Source organism: Struthio camelus, chromosome 4, assembly GCF_040807025.1.
Source record: "Struthio camelus isolate bStrCam1 chromosome 4, bStrCam1.hap1, whole genome shotgun sequence".
NCBI lineage: Eukaryota > Metazoa > Chordata > Aves > Struthioniformes > Struthionidae > Struthio > Struthio camelus.
Window position 1 is genome coordinate 3483868 of NC_090945.1, and position 20530 is coordinate 3504397.

The following is a 20530-nucleotide window of genomic DNA, read 5'->3' on the forward strand; positions in this document are numbered from 1 at the left end:
GCTTGAGATACTTTAAATTTTAAGGGCAATTTCGATAACGCTGAACTAAGCATCGAGCGAGTGCCGAGGCAGAACAAAGTGAAGATGAAGACTTGGGAAACACACTGGTAAATGTTGCTTTCTTTTCCATAAACTGGGCCAACGAGAGCAAAGCAAGAGAATTGGGCACCGAAAAATCTTCAGTCTTGAAGTGCTTATATTTTTGCTCCCGAATATGCACCTTCTCCCAAGGCGGGGGATCGCAAACGCCTCCACGTAGAGGTTTCCACCCCCATCCGGCCCCTTTGCCCCTACATACAACCCTGTCAGTCCCCACATCACCCCGACAGCCCTGCCGCCGTGTCCCTATATCACCCTGTCAGCCTCTGTGCCCCACGGCACCCCCTGGCCCACCGCTGTCAGCCCCCCTGTGCCCCACATCACCCCGTGAGCCCTCATAACGCCCCCACATCGCCTCCTCAGCCCCCCTGTCTGCTCCACATCACCCCACCAGCCCCCCTGGCCCCACATCACCCCATGGCCCACCGCTGTCAGCCCCTGTGCCCCATGGCACACCCCAACAGCCCCCCTGTGCCCCACATCACCCCAAGGCCCACCGCTGTCAGCCCCTGTGCCCCATGGCACACCCCACCAGCCCCCCTGGCCCCACATCACCCCAAGGCCCACCGCTGTCAGCCCCTGTGCCCCATGGCACCCAGTGACCCACCCCAACAGCCCCCCCTGTGCCCCACATCACCCCAAGGCCCACCGCTGTCAGCCCCTGTGCCCCATGGCACCCAGTGACCCACCCCAACAGCCCCCCCTGTGCCCCACATCACCCCATGAGTCCTCACAACGCCCTTTTCAGCTCCACACCACCCCACCAGCCCCCCGCGCCCCCATTCGACCCCACCAGTCCCCATCGGCCCCGCGTCACGCCCCCTTTTGCATCCCCACATCGCCCCTTGAACCCCACCACCACCACCAACCCCCCGTCGGCCCCTTATCGCCCCCCCCCCGGCCTCCCGCGGGCCGCCGTGCCGCCAGCCCGCTGCCAGCCCCACCCCCGTGACCCCGCGCGGCCCCGCCCCCGGCCCGGCCGCCCCCCGCCCCACGCGGCGGGCGCGCGCGCGGCGGGGGGGGGGGCGGGGCGGGGCCGCGCGGCGCGGCTCGGGCGGGGGCGGGGGCGGCGCCGCCGCTGCGCGCTGTGTGCTGGAATGCGCGGCGCCTCCCGCCGCGCCGCCGCCGCCGCCAGCAGCACCAGCACCAGCAGCGGCGGCAGCAGCAGCAGCAGCAGCAGCACGTCCCCGCCGCGCGCGCGCGCGCGCCCCGCCCCGCGCCCCGCAGCAGCCGCGCGGCCGGGCGGCCTTGCGCCGCCGGTGAGTGCGGCGGGGCCCCGCGGCGGCCTGGCCCGGCCCGGTCCGGGCGAGCGAGCGGGGGGGAAGGGAGAGGGGAGCCGCGCCGCGCCGGGCGAGAGGCGCTGTCCAGGGCTGATCTGCGGCCGGCGGGCGGGCGGGCGGGCGGGGGCGGCCGGGCCCGGCGGGGCGGGCCGGGCCGGGCCGCGCCGGGGGGGGGGATCAGCACCACGGCTAAGGAGCTGGGGCTGCCTCCTGCGCCGCGCCGGCCGCGGGGGCGCTCGCCGGGCCCGGCCGCCGGAAGGCGATACCTCCGCCACCGGGCCGGGCCGGGCCAGGCTCGGGGGCGCTGCTCGGCCTCCCGCCGCCTGGCGGCCGGGGGGGACCTGGGGGGCGCCCGCCGTGACCTTGCCGGTGCCGAGCCGCTCGCCCCCCGCCGCCCCGGGCCGCGGGGGGGAAGGAGGGAGCCGAGCCCTCCCCTGGGGCCGGCGGCGGCGGCGGCGGGCGGGCCCGGGGGCGGCGGCGGCGGCGGCGGCGCGGGGAGGGCCGCTTTGTGTGGGCAGGCAGAAAATGGCCGCATGCCTGGCTGGGAGGGAGCGGGAGGGAGGGCGGCGGCGGCGGCGGCAGGGGCCCGGCCCGGCTCCCCCGCCGCCGCCGCCGCCTCCCCCGCCGGCCGGGCGGATGCGCCCGGCAAGGGCGGCGGGGCCGGCGCGGCCCCTTTCGCGGGCGGCCGGCCGGCGGGGGCCTGGCCCACCCCCGCGGGGCCCTGCCGGCTCCCTGCCCTGGTGGCCGCCCGGGGGCTGGTGGAGTCGCCGCGGCCTCCGTGGGGGGCTACGCGGGAGCCGGCTGTCAGTGGCCGGTTGGGACTGACCGCGGTCTCCGCTAACGCGCAAAAGCGCTTCGTCCGGGTTTCTGGCGGACCTTTCTGGGCCGTCTTTCCTTTTTGGTCCCGCTTTCCTTGGCGCTCGGCGAAGGGGTTTAATCTGCTGGCCTTCCCCGACGCCCTCCTTGGAGGGCACAGAGGGGCCGCGGCCTTCGGAGGACTCGGGTGTTCACGGGTGCTCGTTTTCTCTTTCGACAGAATTGCTGCTATGGCGACTCAAGTGCTGGGGCAGTCCGGTGGGAACAGCCTATTCCCTGGCAGTGCTAACATTGGTATGGCGTTGTCTAACGACATGTATGACTTACATGACCTTTCTAAAGCTGAGCTGGCAGCTCCTCAGCTTATTATGTTGGCAAATGTGGCCTTGACAGGAGAAGTAAATGGCAACTGCTGTGATTACCTGGTTGGAGAAGAGAGGCAAATGGCTGAATTGACAACAGTGGGGGACAGCAACTTCTCAGACAGTGATGGAGAAGGTATGGAAGATACCCAGGCTGCGGAGAGTGACCGTGAGGTACCTGAAAACGTGGAATTAAGCTCTCTTGCGGTTCCTAGTGTGGGCACCCAAGATCCCGTTGCTTGCTCTACTCCTGAGACTCCCAGTGTGGACAAAGATGTCCCACTGGAAGCACCGGGTACTCCAGAAAGCACAGAGGACAAGTGTAAGAGCTTGAAGAGCAAGCCGTTTCGTTGTAAGCCGTGCCAGTACGAGGCAGAGTCTGAAGAGGAGTTTGTGCATCATATCAGGGTTCACAGTGCTAAGAAATTCTTTGTGGAAGAAAATGCAGAAAAGCAAGCCCAGGTCAAGGAGTCCGATTCCTGCACCACAGAAGAGGTGGATTTCTCTAAGGGCCCCATCCGTTGTGATCGCTGTGGCTATAACACTAACAGATACGATCACTATCTGGCTCACTTGAAGCACCACAATAAAGCAGGAGAGAATGAGAGAGTCTACAAGTGTACTATATGCACTTATACTACCGTCAGTGAATATCACTGGAAGAAACACCTAAGAAATCACTTTCCCAGGAAAGTCTATACCTGCTCACAATGCTCCTATTTTTCAGACAGGAAGAACAATTATATTCAACATATTCGAACTCACACAGGTAAGTCATTCATCTTTTTTTTTTTTTTTTTTTGACTTAAGCACGGTGAGGGTAGTGGGACACTGTGATGAATGGAGCAAACCAAGACTCTTCTGTGTGCAAAGTTCATTGCACCCTGGCAAGGCTCTATGCTCTGCTGTTGTGCTTGGTGTTGGCAGGTTACAGCCTCATGGAAGTGTGGGTTGGGTTTGAACTCCACTCTGTAGTCTCAGGGGCCTGAGAAAATCTCTCAAATGTCAGAGGCCCAAGAGGAGATTAAGACCATTACATCCATCCTGTTCATTAATTTTTAAACGTCTTATGAAGAGGGCATGACAGTGCGTGCATGTGATGGTTTTCAGGGTCTGCAACATGGAAGGCTGCACTGTAAAAACAAAACAAACAGGTTGACGAGAGGTGCCTAAATCGCATACGTGGCTTGGAAAATGGTACCTGAAGAGTGAGCTGAAACTTGACTGAGCTGTAATTACAGAGGAGAAGGAGTTGATACACACAACATGAAAAGAACCTTCTCCCATCTACAAAGTCAGAGTAAAGGTTGAATGGTGTTTATAATGAATGAATTTCCCTTAACATATATGGGCCTCGTTTTTCTAAGGTCTGCATCACTGCGGTAGTCAAAATAAGTAGATACGTACTTCTGTTGGCCTCTAGGAAGCCCTCGAGGGGGACTTTGGCCTGATTTCCTCTCTTCTCCTAACGTGAGTTTGTAATCGGTGAGTTTGTAATCGCAAGAAAAAGCGCAGGGCCCCTTTCTACTCTGACTAATACTAAGTGGCCTCAGAGGACCTTCAGTGGTGCAGCCCTCTCTGTGAGCTGGAGTTAAGGAGAGCCTGGCCAGCCCCCTACAACAGGGACTCATGCAGTGCGTAGCCAAACTTGAGACTCCTTCATAGCCAAAGGCTAAAATCTGAGTGGGGAATTTGGAGCTATGCTTCCTCTTGGGGCAAGAAGGAACAATTATTTTGCCTCCTGTTTCCTTTCATGAAAGAGAGGTGACAGCTCATACCTCTCTCTCACAGTTTCTCAGCAGCTTTAATTTCCACCTTGAGGTTTTCTGAGGAGACAGACTTGCCAACTATCTTTTAGTCTGCTGACCACTGGTACTCCCGGCTTGGTTCCCCATAGTGTGGGCTGTGCTAGCTGAGCAAAACGCTGTAGAATTGCTCCTTTGGAAGTTAGGCTTCATCATCCCAGTGACAGGAGTGTTTTTGAGGCTTTAGCTTAGTTCTCTGCAGCTCTTTGGAAGGGGAGGGCTGGACTCCCGAGACCTCTGGGCTGGGACTGAGCAGAGGCATGGCAAGCGGGAGTTCCTGTTGTGCCAGCATACTTAGTGTCTGCTTTGCTGGGGGGGGAGGGGTGGAGGGGGGTCTGCTTGGGTTTTTAATATGCTAAAGCATATTTTTCTCTTTAGAATAGCCATGTGCTTTGTTTAGAGGACACCATCAGCTTAAAATTCATTTCCATCTAAATATTTTTTCCTAAAAAACTCAACAAAAGTTTTTTTTAAGAGGTGTTAGGAAAATGGTGTGTTTTTATCTTGCAGTTGGTTTTTTTTTCTCTGTGTGTGTGTCTTTGGTAGGTCAGCAGGGAAGAGAGCAGGTAAAAATGACAGAATAGTATGAGAAAACGTTTATCGTCCCAGAGCTCAAGACCACGTGTGATCCCATGCGGTGGTACCTGTCTGTTTTGCATTTGTTTTGCCTTCAAATTCATTCCTGCTTGTGTGTGGACGTAACACTCTGATCTCTAAAAGCTCTCCTTGAGTTTTGCATGTTAGGGGAACCAACCCCGAAAGTGCTCTGTTATCACTGCTCGGGGGATAGGCAGCGCAGGGCGAGAGCCACAACTGCAGAGCTGCACAGAGAAATCAGTGAGCGAAACGGTATCCAGTACCAGGCTTACTTTCCGGAGTCCCAGCCCTGGCAGAGAGTTCGTTGCAGTTGGGAGCTGTGAGATGTTTCAAACTGACAAATGCTTGTTGGGTTTTTCCCACGATCAATTTATTTTGAACCATATTTAAAATGAAAAAAAAAAATCAAGCGTGTTAAAAACTATGTAGAATGCTATCTAGTTCCTCTTTTGCCCTTTAAAAATAGTGGTGAAGTCTAGGTTTCTGGTTCTTTGGTCATGTCTTTAATCATTTTAATTAAACTGAAATGAGTGATTAGGAGATTTCAGCACTTTTTAGTCCTTCCTGGGCCATTACAATTAGTTAAGAGCTAGCAAAGAAAGATCTTTCAGCCAGTTCTTACTTGATTAAAAACCTTTCAGATATGTTAGTAGACTCATTTGGGAATGTGCCTTCTTTCCAATAAGGCTAATTTTGTGGGGGAGGGTGTTAAGGCTAGAGGAAGAGTATTTGAAGAACGAATAAGCTACTGGCAAGTATGTTTACCTGCCAGGCTAAACAGTTTCTGCTGGTACTAGTGCATAATTGTTTTACTTTAAAAATCCCAGCAGCTATTTAATAGTCAGAAGTGTTTGTAGGCTGTTAACATAACAATACTGAATTAAACAAACCAACAAACAAAACTCTCTGGCCAATACTGAAATACCTTTAGATGATGATTTTTCTCACTTAAAGAATGTGTGAATCACTCACATTTTTTTAAGGAGTTATCTTTCTTGTTTTCTTCATATTTTATGGATTTACATTGCAAACGAGAAAATTTCAACTATTTATTTCTTTTTTCCTGCTCGCTAATAGGGTGTACAGTTTTGGACAGATACTAGTCTCTCTCTCTCTCTCTCTCTCTCTCTTTTTTTTTTTTTTTTGCTGCTCTTCACTTGCATTTTTCTGTGTTGGAAAATGCCTCCTTGCTTGCAGGAGAATGGACTGTGCTGTGTTTGAACCATCCAGTTTTCTGAAGTACTGACTCTGCAGAGAGTGCTATTTTACAGGACCAGATGCTCTGCTGCTGCTAAAAGGCAGACCCTGTTTTCTCCCTGTATCCTGGGTCTGGCTGATTCAGCTCACTAAAAAGGCAGAAAATTCTTCCTTTCTTCCTCCCCACATTGTTTTTCTGCTGGTTAGTGAGCTGAACTGATTTAGTGAGGACCTGTACAAATGCCAGAGCATGTTGGCCAGGAGCACGGAAGGGGACTGTGAGCACTGGGTCGCATGGTGGGCGACTATATTTGTCCTCTGCCTGCTCAGGGACCATGGGAAGGCAGGCAGAGGTTATCCACCTGCTTGCTGCTCACATTTGAGTCACAAAGCAGGTGCCCATAAGCCTGCAAGATCCCTTGCCACTTGTGATGGTACTCAAAGGGCAGGCCCTGTTGGCAAATAGGGGGAATCTTGGGCGGAGGGATAGTTTTAGAGACCCTGGGGGTAGTGATGGCCTTGTCTGCTGGGAAAGCTACCTGAGGAAGAGCCTGTCTGCAGCCTGGGGGGGTGGCTGGGAACATTTGAAGTGCTCTCTTCCTTGGCTGATGGGGTGGAAAAGACCCTGTGGATCGAGGATAGAAGCTCTTGGACTTGGTTGCACTCACTAGACACATTAGACCAAGTTTTGACCTGATTTACTCCCATCAGCTGTCCACGCTGCTGATCCTGGGCCTGTACTTCGTGTAAAGCAGTACCATAATGTCCTCTTTTTTTTCCTCCCTTTTACTGGTTAAAAACAATTTCTAGAAAACTTAAAACTAATTGAAAAGTATCTACAGGGCCGTATAAATAAGGTACCAGTTTCAGGGAGTCCTAGCCTTCAGTGTCTAGCATTGGACTACTGTTTTTTATTTTGGTCTGTCATGGGAGATCTCTCCTGCTTGCAACTGTGCTGAAAGTTTCACAGAAACAGTTTTGTTTCAAGGAGACACAGCTTTTAATAGCATTAGAAGAAAAGCTTTAATAAAGAGATGATCTTACATTTGTTTGCTGACGTCAGTCTGCCTGTTCATTTCCTTGAAGTTAAGTGTCTACTTAAACTTTTGCTAGGTTGGGGCTTATTCTGTAGTGTCTTGTGGAAAGTTTTTTTTTTTTTTTTTCCTGGTAGTTTGTTTGCATATAATGAGCTTGTAAAATTACAATAAAAATCCTTTAGGGAATAACATTTTATAAAACAACGCTTGCAATGCAGTCATACATTTAATTCTCAAGTGGCAATAACATACATTTTAAATTAATTGCATTCGTCATACTTTAAATCAAGTAGGTTTTGTTGCTGTGCTTTATAGAAAGCTTCTAAAAGAACACCATTTCTGTATTCTTAAAGTTTTAGGTAACATTAAAGATTTGAAATGCCAGGTACTGGGAAGAAGACATGACTGAATATTCAAGGACCTTTGGCCACATGTTGTCAGATTGTAAAGAGTCATTTAAAAATACAAGAGTTCTTTATAACAAAAGGCCTACCCCTCCCTTGTACATGACTTAATTTTATTCTGTGTATGGCACCAATCTCCTCTCTCCTTTTAACTGGTGGGGGAAGGGTTCTAATGGTTGTTAGGGTGAGCATACCTTTAAGCTACTGATCTAATCAAGACTGATAGACTGAATGAATTGATGGGAGGAAGAAATGTGGGGTTAGTCTGCATTACAAAGACTTTGCTCCTACTCCTAGACTGGCAAAGGCTTGCAGTGGAGCCTCACTTCTTACACTGGCAGATGCAGGGCTTTTGCTGACATCCTGGTCTCACAGGTTTGGAGAATGTGTTGCTTGTATGCTTCAACTGATGTAGCAAAATGCCACAGTGCAATTTTGACCCGACTTGAATAAATATTGCAAATGAACAATTTTCTTTTCCTTTCCCAGCTTCACTTGCATCCCCTGTTGGGCGTATCCGCAGTAGACTAAAAAGTGTTTTTGCAACTGTAGTGAAGACGAGGCAGCCTCGATCTCTCAGATGTGTTAGCAATTTGGGGTAAACACCCCTGGGACTTATCTGGACCTGCCTAACACATGCTAATTCTGTAACTGTCTGCCTTTATTTGGGGCTTGTCTTCACTTGAAAAGAGTTTTCAAGTATCGTTGTACTGATAGTTACTAGCTAACCCCATTTTCCTTGTGGAAACCTAATTTATGACAGGTTAGTTTCCATTAATTCTCCGGACACAAGAACTCTGCAGGCAAAAGGATCAGAGTCTTCAAAATGTTACTGCTACTCTTGAGCTTTTGCTGGCAGCATAGTTTCACTGAGCAGGGCGTCATGTTTTTCCACGCCCCAGGCAAATTTCACTCTGCCAATAAAACTTCAGAAGCATAGTCCCAGCCTCTATCTGTGCTTGTATTCTGGCAAATGTGAGTGTGATCTGAAGGGGTGGCTGCTCCCTGCCCTTTATCTGAATTCAACGTAGAGGTTTCAGGTAAGGTGCTTCATGAGGCAAGAACATACCGGGTTTCCTACGGGGTGCCTATCTTGTGTGTGTCTTCTGACTGCAGGCAGAAGTACCCTGGTGAAGTTGGCTCTGGAGGCTTCCCAAAGGTGGCTGTCCTCGCCACCCTTTTGCCCAAGATTACTGTCTGACCCCAGCTGGACGTGGATATGTGGACATGCCTCTTGCATGCTCTGCCCCTTCACTGCCCTCATTCCTAAGACATGATATGTTGCACTGGTCCGGCTAAGACGCGTGCTTCTCACTGTGGTCCTTTACTGAGAGATAATGTGCCCTCCATCTCGGAAATACAACTTGGGGATCTGGTGAGGATCTGTGATGGCCTCACATGTATGGCTTGGTAACCAAAGATGAGAATCAGCTGTATTTTTGGTAACTAATTTGCTGTTTGTTTCACAGGAGAGCGGCCCTATCAATGTGCTATGTGTCCCTACTCCAGCTCTCAGAAGACGCATTTAACCAGGCACATGCGCACTCACTCAGGTTGGTATGGGGCTGCAGCAGCATGACCCGGGAAAGGGGAGTGGTTCAAGGCAAACAGCTCATCACATTTGGCCTGAGCTTCAGCTCCTGTTGATACAGTTAGGTTGTCCTTACCTGCCTTGAGCTTTACCGCAAGTTGGAAGTGGGGTAACGTGGGCTGCAGAGCAGCAAGTCTTTCATCACAGAGGTTGGAGATGGGCACCATGTGAGATGATTAAATGAGACCATTTTTCTCAGATGTCGTTTTAGTCTTACTGACACAGGCTTCCTTCCCTTAGTGAAAAGGTTTGAGAAGTGGAAGGAAGAGGCTAAAGAAATGCTAAGTGTTGATTAATACAAGTGATAATGGAGGAGTATATCTCTTTCTTTCCCTTTGCTTTCCGAGATGTATGCTGAGGTTCAGAGGTTACTTTAGTCCTCAGCATGTCCTACATGCAGGTATAACATTGTGATAATGTAGAAGCAGATCCTTGCCTTCTGTCTGCTGCCGTAACACACTGCAAATCAATGAAGCTGGGAAAGTTTTGAGCAGCTGAGAGTCTCCCCTAAAACATCTGCAGTCTCAACTCGTCCAGAGGCTCTGAGGCAACCCTTACCTTTTGCTTAGTATTGCAGAAAGAAGCAAAATAGGGTCTGCTTATGGCAAGGAGACATAGAGGAGGAATGAGCAAACTCGGAGGGTGTTTACACATGATTTGGTCTGAGACCTGTTACAGCATAGGAACAGTAGGCAGAAAGTACACCTGTGCTTTGTCAACCCCCTCGGAAAGCCTCAGGTAGATCGCAGTCCATGCTCTTGTTTTGCTGGTGTCTGGATTGACCAGGCCTAGCTGAATTCCTGTTCCTAGCAGACAGTGGTGAAAACCTCCCAAAATATAATTGTTTCAGTTTTAATAGTTGAGGCTTTTAACTAAAATCAGAAGACAGTTTTAACTGTGGTGGAGTGGGGGTTTGGACCCATTAAAAATAGCCAGCTCTAAAATTACATGCCAGTATTTTGGTTTGAGAACTTTCAAATGAAACATTCTGCCTTCGGAAGTAAAAAAAACACCTTTGGCTGAACCTCTGGGCTAAGTATGAAATTGCAAACGATTTAGCGTACCCTGAGCTTCAATTCTCAGTTTAGAAACGATTTCCTGAGCATCCTCTTCTCCCCTTGTCTGTGCAGAGAAATGTAAAATCTGAGGGAGAGGAGTGTGATTTGCCCTGGACTCGAAGGTCTGGGAGGGAAGGCGGGCATGAGCCTTGTTGCCAAAATGGGAGTGCACATGGGACTTTTGCTGTCGGGGCAGCTCTCATATCTCCTATTAGCCATTTTGCCCCATTGCTAAGGCAACTGAACCTCTTCTGTGGCAACTTCTTTGCAACTTTGGGACTCCTGCAGGTCATAGCCTGATCTTTTAAAGCAAACGTGTCAGGCTGTGAACTGCAGTTGTTTAGAGCCTGCTTCACAGCTGCAGCTGTCGTCTTAGCCATCGTGGTGCACATCCTCTCTGCTTATGCAGCAAGAACTCTGGATTTAATAGAGGTGATGGGCACAAACTCTTCACATACAACCTTTGAGTTATCCTGTTACAATATGGTCTTAGCAACTACCGCTGAGCATTTTGTACAGCTGGAACAGCTTGTTCAAATGTAACTAATGGGAGAGGCCGTTCTTGTCCTTGCTCTAAGTAACATGGAGCTGATCCATGAAGTATAGGTGATAGACTCATCCCTGGCTCATCCCTGGGAGAAGGGTACGCACCTATTCCAGCGTAGCCCTCAAGGTTAAGCTTGTGGAAAGGGGATGAGGAACAGAGGAGAAAGAAACGAAGATAGGCTGAAGAAGATGGGGAACTAGTATAATCCTGCATTAAATAATTAAGAGATGCTGCAGGCGAAAGTGGAACTACCTACATTCTTAAACAAGTACCTCCCTCCCTTTGCCATGGGGGCAACACAGCCTGTTATGGAGTCTGTGAGGGCACTGTGGATCAGCCAGGTTGCTAACGCACAAGCCGACACCGCAGTCGAAGGTGCTTTATGTTCTTCGCAGGCTGCTCTGGTCTCCCAAGTCAGGTGCTGCAGAGGAGCGTCATGAGTATGGGTAGCATTGGGACAGCTGAATGCAAGGATGGGAGAACTGCCGCTGTACCGTGGGCAGAAGGGGCCGGAGGGCTGGGGGGAATTTGCAATGTACCTAGGAAGTGGCATGCGCTAGTTCTGCAGATCAATTTTGAGATACTTGTTTAGAGTTCAAGAGCATCCCGAATTCCTTGGCTGAATTTGCACATGCACAGATGTTTTCAAAGTACTTTTGAACTTTAGTTATTGCACTACAACTCTATTTGCCTTGATTCATAAACGGAAAGCTGGTTCTGCTGCAGCAGCATACGCTGAGCAGAACACTTTCAGGAATGCTTCTGCAAGAGTTGTTGCAAAAATGTAAAAGCATATTTCAGTAGCAACATGATGGCTTTGGACTGGATGTGGTTGGCTTGCCAAGAGTAGCCTGCAGCCAACACACCACATGCTTAGTACACCATAACATTTGAAATGAAAAACTCAGCAAACTGAATTATCAGAGGTAAAGATCATCTGAGCGGAGTATATTTTTTCACATGCTTTGTTTTTCGCTAGCTTATTTTCCCCTCATTTCCTTGTCAATGCAAACACGAAGTATGCCATATCTGTGTAAAGTTGGACTTTTTTGAAACATGTGTGTGAAACTGCTATTTATCAAATGTTAATTTCCATTTTTCTACAATGCATTCAATGGACCAGTTGGGTATGGATTCCATTTGCTAATATTACTGTAGAGAGATCTCTGCCGGTATGTATGCATAGCCAGAACCTGTGACGTTGTTACTGCTTGTTTGGTTGTGGATCCCCTTCCTCCCAACCCTTGCCCCTTCTCTCTTTTTTGTATATTTTTTGTTGTGTCTTGTGAACGTGTTTGTGACTTGTGGATTCCTTATATTGACTTTATTTATTTAATTTTAAAGGCGCATGGAGAAGTTTTTCTTTTTTGATTTTTTTTTTTTTCCTCCTTCCTCTGTATCTATATTAGCGGGACATAATATTTTTTCCTCTGTGCTTAATAATCACAAGCATTCCCTTCCACCCTTCCTTCCACAGGTGAGAAGCCATTCAAATGTGATCAGTGCAGCTATGTGGCCTCAAACCAGCATGAAGTAACTCGTCATGCAAGGCAGGTTCACAATGGGCCAAAGCCTCTGACTTGCCCACACTGTGACTACAAAACGGCTGACCGCAGCAATTTCAAAAAGCACGTTGAGCTCCACGTCAATCCACGCCAGTTCCTCTGTCCTGTTTGTGATTACGCGGCATCTAAAAAATGTAACCTGCAGTATCACATCAAATCCAGGCATCCCGATTGTTCTGACATCACCATGGATGTTTCAAAAGTGAAGCTACGGACTAAAAAGAGTGAAGCTGACTTTTCTGAGGGCATTAATGACAAAGTGGAGAAGGAACAAACGAAAGGGGATTCGGCTGCAAAGAAAACTGAGAAAACAGTGAAAGTAGAGAAAAAAGAGAATTTGGCAAAGGAAAAGAAGCCAACGAGCAACGTTTGTGCAGGCCAGGTGACAACCAGGAGTCGGAAATCAGCTTCAGAAAACAAGGAGGTGGATATTAAAACTGAGAAAAGTATTGAGAAACCATGTAAAACAAAGAAGACCAAAAGAAAGGCAGAGGCTGAAGGAACTTCCTCAAAGCAAGAGCCTGCAAATGACACCCCAGCAGTAACAAAAAAGAAAAAGAAAGTGGAAATTAAACCCAGAGATTGCCAGGAAGCTCAGAAGAGTGACATTTTACCAGAGGAGGAGCCTAAAAGGCAAAATTCTTGCCTTAAGAAAAACAGAAAAAAGAAAGCTCTGAAAAATAAGCACAGTAAGAAAAGCAGTAAATTTGATGAGGAGAAGATTGAGGAAGAGGAGAACCCAGAAGAGTGTCCTGCCACGGAAGAGGATGGATGTGGGAAGCCTGACAGCCAGGGCAGCGACCAGGAGAAGGAGCAAGACCTGGCTGATGTGGCAGCATCAGACAACGTCAGTGGTCATGCTCCTAAGGGGGAGAGCTCCGATGTCAACGGGGGCTGCGTGCAAGACCCAGGACAGCTTTGCTTGCCGCCTCGAGATGCAAACATGGAGGCCGAGGAAAAAGACCAAGAAATACCTGCTGCAGCAGAACAGAATAAAGACACTATTAATGAAAAAGAGGAGGAGAGGGAGGCAGAAAAAGGGCAAGACACTTGCTCTGAGGAAACTCCCAAAGCAGTGTCTTCTGAACAAAGCTTGGATTTGCCCATGGATATGTTACCAGATCTGGCACCTGAGATGGAGCCAGAGGACACTTGCGTAGTGGAAACTGTGAGTAACCCAGACCCAGTGGACCTCACTAAGACCTGCCTGCCAGCAATGGAGCCGATGGGAGATGCTGTGCTGGCACCTGCACCCCCCGAAGGGTGCATACAGAGCCATAAAGCAGCTCTGGCCTTACCATCTCCGGATAACACAGCAGTGAATGAATCTCAGGAAATGGATGAGGACGAGGGTATCCACAGCCACGAGGGCAGCGACATAAGCGACAACATATCAGAAGGAAGCGACGATTCGGGGTTAAATGGAGCTCGCTCCGTTCAAGAGGAAACAAGTCCAAAGGCATTGCAGGGAGCTGGAGCCGCAGCTGCCGCAGCGGCCAGGGAGAACTATGTGTGCATTTTTTGTGACCGCTCATTTAAAAAGGAAGGTGAATACAGCAAGCACCTCAATCGTCATTTAGTCAATGTGTATTATCTGGAGAAGGCAACAAAGGGGCAGGAGTAGAAATAGCTGTGGTTTAGGGGCACATTTATCTTCTTTTGTAAGATCTTATACAGCTTATGTACAGATACTGTAGATTTTTTTTTTAAGCACGGTTTGCTTTAATTAGTGTCTGCTTTTTTTTTTTTTTAAGTTGAAAATATTTCTTTGCCAACTTTTTGTGTAATGGTGAATTCAGCTATTGGATCCCTTCATTAGAGAAGGCAGGTAGGCTATATGAGGCTGTGTCCTGTGAAATCAGTGTAAGCGTCTAGTCTGTTAGCTTACGCAATTATTTTATAAATTGAGTTTTAGGAATGGGTATGGGTAGCTACCCATACACAAGTGAGATGTTTATAGTACCATTGGCGTTAGTTGCTTTTTGTTCTAGCAGCCAAATTCTCTCTCTTTCTGTCTTTTAGTTCTTAATGTGTCTTGGTGTTCGAAGTGTTAAACTACTCGGTGGTTTTTTCTACCAGGAAGATAGCTTCTATTACATAAAAGAGCACTTTGTAAAACAAGTCAAAGTTGGCTAGCAATGAACATAACTGTTTAAGATAATTATAATTGTGAACGTGCATTTCAGATCCCCTAAGCATGAATGGTGAGCCAAGATTTGGGAGTAGTCCTTCCAACTTTTGATTGGAGAACTTCTATCTTGATTAATATCTTAATAACTATGATGTGTAACTGGCTTTGTTGTGGGGGGGAGCAAGTCTGTTATTTTTTTATTTTCCTTTTTTTTTTTTTTTGATTGTGCTTTAAGGGCTTGAAATATTGCACATTATGTTTTTGATTTTTACCTATGCAGTTTAATCCTTTAGGAATAGCGCTTGTGCAGTACATGTACACTTTATATATGCATGTTTGGTTTTGTTTGTGTAAGTTTTTATTTTTATTTTGAAACATTCAGATTCGTTGCTTACCATGGGCCAGTCCTCTGTGATACTCTTTACTACAGATTTTCTTGTTTTCATGGGGTATTATTAGCTGTGCATGAAATTGCTGAAATTATGAACTGCTTGGTTATATATTTTTTGACTAGCTTTAAATTGTATAGTTCTTGGGCAAGAGGATACCAATGCAAGTTCAAAACACTATTTTGAATTATAGTCATGACATTTTCATAGGATTTTTTTTCCATGGAAATGCCACTTGTCATATTTTTAATATGTATGCAGAATATTAATTATAATTTATAATTTGGGATCCTCAGAAAGCAAAATACTCTCAGTGGAAATGGTCTGCAGATTCTGCAAGTCTAGATGATTTCTTTCCCCTTTTCATTTCAGTGGTGGACAGCAGTCAAACTTCATGAGCTTAAAAAAAAAATAGTAGCATTGATGTAAGTATGGTTCGTCACTGTCTAACATCTCACACACCAAAAAACAAATAAAGATAAACGAACTGGTAAGCAACAAACCTGGCATTAAGAACTGTAGGAATTCCTGCTCCTTATTCATTCAAGTTGCAGTCAATAAGGATCATCTTGCTTCCTTGCAGACAGAGAAACACACAAGTGGTCACACCGTGACCTCAGGTCTACGTGCAAGAAACATCCCACCAGGAGTTTCTAATTCTAACTGGAGTTCTCTTCTGGCTCACAGAAACATAAGAGAGATTGCATGCCTTCGGCTTGTAGGCCAACCAGTGGCAGAACACAAACAAAATGCATACCAGCAGGGAAAAAAACAAAACCCTCCAGTCCCATCAGTGCCACAGAAGACTATCTTTAGGCCCTTTCCAGTTGGAGCGGTGAGGACAGCTTCTCCAGTTGTCAACTCTGAAAAATCAAATTTGGAGGCAGGTGTCATCTGGAGAGCGTGGAGTTGAGGAGCTCGTTCGGTATTTGCCAAAGCACTTGATGGCAAGTACTTGCAAAGTAGGCTCTGGAATAAACTCCATTCTTTTCTTCTCCGCCTGACCCTGCACCGTCCTCCCCTCCAACCAGACCCTCTGCCTTGAATGAATAGAGAACAATAATACTGCATTGCTTTTGCTTTTGGAAGAGATTGGTAATAGGAGGCCAAAGATTTGAGAGGGAGGGCATCCCTCATGGCAGAAATAATAAATTGTATAATGTATAGTGAGTTTTTGTTTGCTTAGATAGTGTTCAATCCTTACTTTGGCTGCGACAATCATTGTCAACTGAAGATCAAGTTGCAACTATATTTATGTTGAACATTAAGAAAATAAATCTAGTTGAATTGTTTTCTGAAACGATCAGTTGTAATAGTCTTAGATGTATTTTTTTTTTCTTGATAATTGTGGGTTTCCTTTGTATTTGAGCGTTGCCACTGTTTGTGAGCGATGAGAGCAGATGCTGGGAATTCCAGTACTGTGTAGAGGTTTTATAGCTCCCTTCATATCCTTGCGAAGAGCCTTCTACCATCTTGCGAGAGACTTCAAGGACTTTAGCTATATTCAGATCAACTTGTGGACTGGCCTGGCTGTTTTTGTGTGTTTGTTTTTAAATGGAAATATGGTGTTGATTGATTGACTTTAAATCTCTCGCTACGAGATAAAAACAAAGGTATGGTTCGCTGAGATACGCTGCTGTACGTTTCTGTGAAGCGGTCAAGGCGTTAATGCTTGATCTGACAAGAACTCTTTGAAGAGGACAGTGCTTCTGTTCAGCAGTGTTTCTTACTACAGGATTAGAAGCTGAAAATAAATTACAGGAAGATTAAGAAGAAGAAAAGTCGATCCTTTCAATTTGAAATCCTACCAGCAATGTCCTGAAATACCCAGTGTTGGTGTGTAACTGTGTTGGAATGCTCCGTTTTGCTTTTTAAAAGAACTAAAGACCAAGATGTGGGAGTATACGTTAAGGGAAGGCCGCAAATACGTAATGATGTGTCCTGTGTACCTAACAATATTAGACTTTGCCAATACTGAATATTTGAAGTAGGGTTTACAAACTAGGTAACCTGCCATGTATGGTGGTCCCCTGAAAGTGATTTTTTTTTTCTTTCAATATTTTTAAATTATTTTGTGTAGATTTTGACAATATTAGCGTTTTCCCTGTTTCTGGGCAACAACACCTGTACCCAAGTTCAATATCACGTATGTGGTTGGAAGGATTAGCACGATACTCCCATACTGCCAGTCCTCTGGTGAGCAAAGTGGTGTTTCAGGCTTCTGCCTATATGGATCTATAAACTCAAAATAACTGCCCTGAGAAGTGATCTAGAAATGGATAGCTAGGCATTTATAATTCATTGTATCGTAATTGCTATTTCTCGATTTTGATGATCTAGGCTGGAATTGTAGGCATTTAAAAAAGGATATTTAACACCTGACAGGCCAGTTAGGATATGGTAATGTCATTGATTTCAACAGATTTAATGTAGCTGAAAAGTATTAACCAAATTCGAGAGTCTTCTTGAGTGGTGGTTGTGTAGATATGTGACTTGCATACAATATTAACAGACTCCAAATAGCTAATGGAATTGTTTTATGTGTATATATATTTCCCTCTAAAATTACACTAGCTAACAAACCTTTGTAAGCTGGCATGGAAACATGTTTATTATGTTTGGTTGCACCATGTTTGATGCTTTTACAGTGCAATACTTGTATTCTCTGAATTAAACCAAAGGTAATTTTTTTTTTCATGCTCTCTCTCTACTGTAGTGCATGACAGCCTTTTCTACGTTTGTAATAGATGTAAAACAAGCCAGATCATACATGCAGTTTTTACCTAAAACATGTATAAGTCTTTTGTCCAAAATGTAGTGTAAAGTTAAACTAAATTGCATTATATTAACCCTTACAAGTGTATTTTCCTAAGCATAGTTACGGTTAAATAAACCTTATTAAGGAACTTGTGGCTTCCATCTACTGCTTATTAATGGCTAGCCGTAACTAACAGTGGCAGCAGCAGTGCAAGCATTGGACAGAGCTCTTCAAGGCCAGCAAAGGCAGCAGCCATCAAGCCAGCGTGGTCTTGCGGCGCCAATGCCTAGATACGATGTGCACGCGTGCACAAGTTTGGTTGCAGATGGGACAGTGGCTCTGGAAACATATTCATTCTCCTTTCATCATGTTAGTGATTTCCTGGTCCACTTCAGTGAGAGCGAGGCACAAAGTGGGAAATGCGTGCGTACAGCTTAGGGTCAAGCTTAATGCTGGAACTATCCCTAACGTGGTAGGGAAGGTCCAACGGATATGGAACGTGTTTCGTGCCACTCTGATGTGTGGCTGGAGGGAAGTTTTGCAGACTTTGCATTTGCATTTTGGAGGTAATAACAGGTGGCAATTCCTCCTGCATTCCAAGAGTATCTGTGATTTGGGCATTAATAGCAGCTTTATAAAAATAATGATGTCACTCATCTGTCATATGGCTGCAACATTGTCGCTTTAGGGATTGAAACTGTCTGGAGAACTGCAGAGCCCTGTATGCTTACTCTGTGAGGGTGAATGTTCATGTCTCTGCCAGTCTGGCCCTTCTGGAAAACCTGAGTTAGTCGGTGCTGTTGGCCAGTCTTCCAGAGCTTGGCCAGCTTAACCTCCTACTAACGTAAAGTGAGTCCCATTTCCCAGCGTGTGGTTGAAAGGAAGGAGGCAAACAGCATTCAGTGAAACGGGGGGGGGGGGGAGGTGAGGGTTGTATATGCAGCTACTGCAGCTTTGAACAATTGAGTAGCCAAACTAATGGAGGCACCAACGTGAGCTCTTCTGTTCTCTGATTAAACCTCCATTTCTCATATCCAAAAAAGACCCGCAAGGGTGCTCTTAGTTCAGTTGATGTGAATTTGGGTTTCTAAGCCACACAGTTAATACTCAGCCTGCCAAGAGCTGGGTGCGCTGTTATCACAGGACATGGCCTTGGAGGGCTATAGGGTGGCAGGGGACTCCGACCACCTGGGGTACGGGGGACGTTTCAGCTCACTGCTCTTAATGTCTCGTCCACGTGCTCTCCAAGACTCTGTGTGCGCAGCATAAAGCAGGTGTAAAGAACAGGGAGGAGGAGGAGAAGCACCTGATGCTGCCTGTGGATGGCAAGGGTGCTGCCCTAGAGCGCAGGGTGTACAGCTCATAGGGGCTGGGTACTTCTGTGCCTTTCTGCTGGCACCATGTGAGTTAATGATTTCAAATTGAATTGATGGAGGAGGCCTTGCCCTTTGCACCACCAGCCCAGTCTGTCTCCCCTCCAGAAAGGTGAGCTGGGGACAAAGCTAGGTGAAATCTCATGCTAGAAGTAACACAAGAGGGCTGGCGATGCAGGAACACCTTCTCCCTTAAGCTTGCCTTCCGATCATCATTATTTTTGACTAGCTCCTTGCGCCTTGGTAGAAAATAGGAGAAAAACCTCCCAGCTTGAAAGCACAAGCTGCTTTGTGCTAAAGTTGTTCTTTTACAGGATGGTTTAGCCAAGCACAAGTGCATGCTGTGTGGCTCCTTGAAAGCCAGCATGAGCTCCTTCCACCCACACACCAAGTTGCCTGGGTCCCAAAAAGTGAATTAGTTCAAGTTTGGGTCGAGCCAGCTTCCTCCTGCTGGCTTGTGCATGGACAGAGCAAGCTTGTGTCTTAATTCAGCTGCCTTATTTGGGCTTTGCTAATGCTCTGAAGGAACGGAAACACTAGGTTCCTGATTATGATTTTTTTCTCCCTTTTTTTTTTTTTTTTGGTTTGCTTTAAAGCTTAGCAGTGCTGGTACAAGTGGCTTTCCCTTTTTCATGTAGAGTATAACCACAGGATAGTCAGGGAGCAGCTGTTTCTAGCAGGCCAACACCCTTAAAACCCTTCTGCAAAATATCACTTTCCACTTGGACAGGTGGTATTTTTAGGCTTGGTAAATTGAGGTCCCTGCACTTGCTGGGAACCCCAGCCTTGCAGCAAGGCAATGCCATGAGTGTGTTGACACCCCTGGGCTCAAGTATGTTGCCTGAACCCATCCCTGCCTATGGGCTAGTGGCAGGGGTTGTGTGAGCCGTTTGTGGCCTCCTCAAGCTCCACCAAGGAGTAATTTGGGTTGGAGCGGAGATTTCAGGAGCACACGCTCCCAGCACAACGCACGCAGCGCAGAATGGCACACATGCACAACACACACGCGCAGCATAGCGCATGCTGCCCTGCCCTCTCCTCCGACTTTGCTACCTGCACTAATTTTTCGTGAGCCCTGCCATTATGGAGCAAAAACACAAAAGAAGGCTGAGCCCCTTGCTGGGTTGGGGGACCTGATTTTAATAAATGGCTCACTTTTTTTTTTTCTACCCCTCCCCTTTCTGCTCCACTCCTTCCAAAAGGCATTAAGTCCTGGATCTGCTCAGAGCTGTCCAGAACAACCCTGCAATCATTTGAGGGCTTTTTTTCTTCCCTCTTTCATGATGTGGCGCTGCCTGGTGAGGCTGGGTTGGAAACCCGAGGCACAGAATAAATAGGAGCTGTGGCTCCAGCGCCACCAAGGCACCCAATATTCGTGGCATGGGAAGTAACCACCAACTCCTCATCCTTGCCTGCAGCCAGCGTGCCAAAAAGTCTCTTTGTTGCTTTGGACTGCGGTGAGCTGACCTTCGTGGGCACAGCCCTCCTCTGCTAGCACAGACCAAGGCACAGGCCCGCCGT

At 47.5% G+C, this 20530-nt stretch overlaps 1 protein-coding gene across 2 annotated transcripts; it reads left to right on the forward strand.

Moving 5' to 3' along the window:
- Nucleotides 1-1226: 1226 nt before the first annotated feature.
- Nucleotides 1227-17784, forward strand: REST (RE1 silencing transcription factor). 2 transcript variants are annotated; one of them, XM_068941107.1, is made up of 5 exons: nt 1227-1358; nt 2416-3326; nt 9067-9150; nt 12271-13905; nt 15251-17784. In XM_068941107.1, the coding sequence occupies exons 2-5, from the start codon at nt 2426-2428 to the stop codon at nt 15274-15276; spliced, it is 2646 nt and encodes an 881-aa protein (XP_068797208.1). In that variant the 5' UTR covers nt 1227-1358; nt 2416-2425; the 3' UTR covers nt 15277-17784. The 2 variants fall into 2 exon arrangements, with proteins under 2 accessions (XP_068797208.1, XP_068797207.1); XM_068941106.1 differs by having other exon boundaries at nt 12271-17784.
- The last annotated feature ends 2746 nt before the right edge of the window (nt 17785-20530 follow it).

Coding starts and splice junctions, on each gene's coding strand:
- REST (XM_068941106.1), top strand. CDS start 2,426: ATGGCGACTCAAGTGCTGGGGCAGTCCGGTGGGAACAGCCTATTCCCT. Junction 3,327..9,066: donor ACATATTCGAACTCACACAG/GTAAGTCATTCA, acceptor TTTGTTTCACAG/GAGAGCGGCCCTATCAATGT. Junction 9,151..12,270: donor GCACATGCGCACTCACTCAG/GTTGGTATGGGG, acceptor TTCCTTCCACAG/GTGAGAAGCCATTCAAATGT.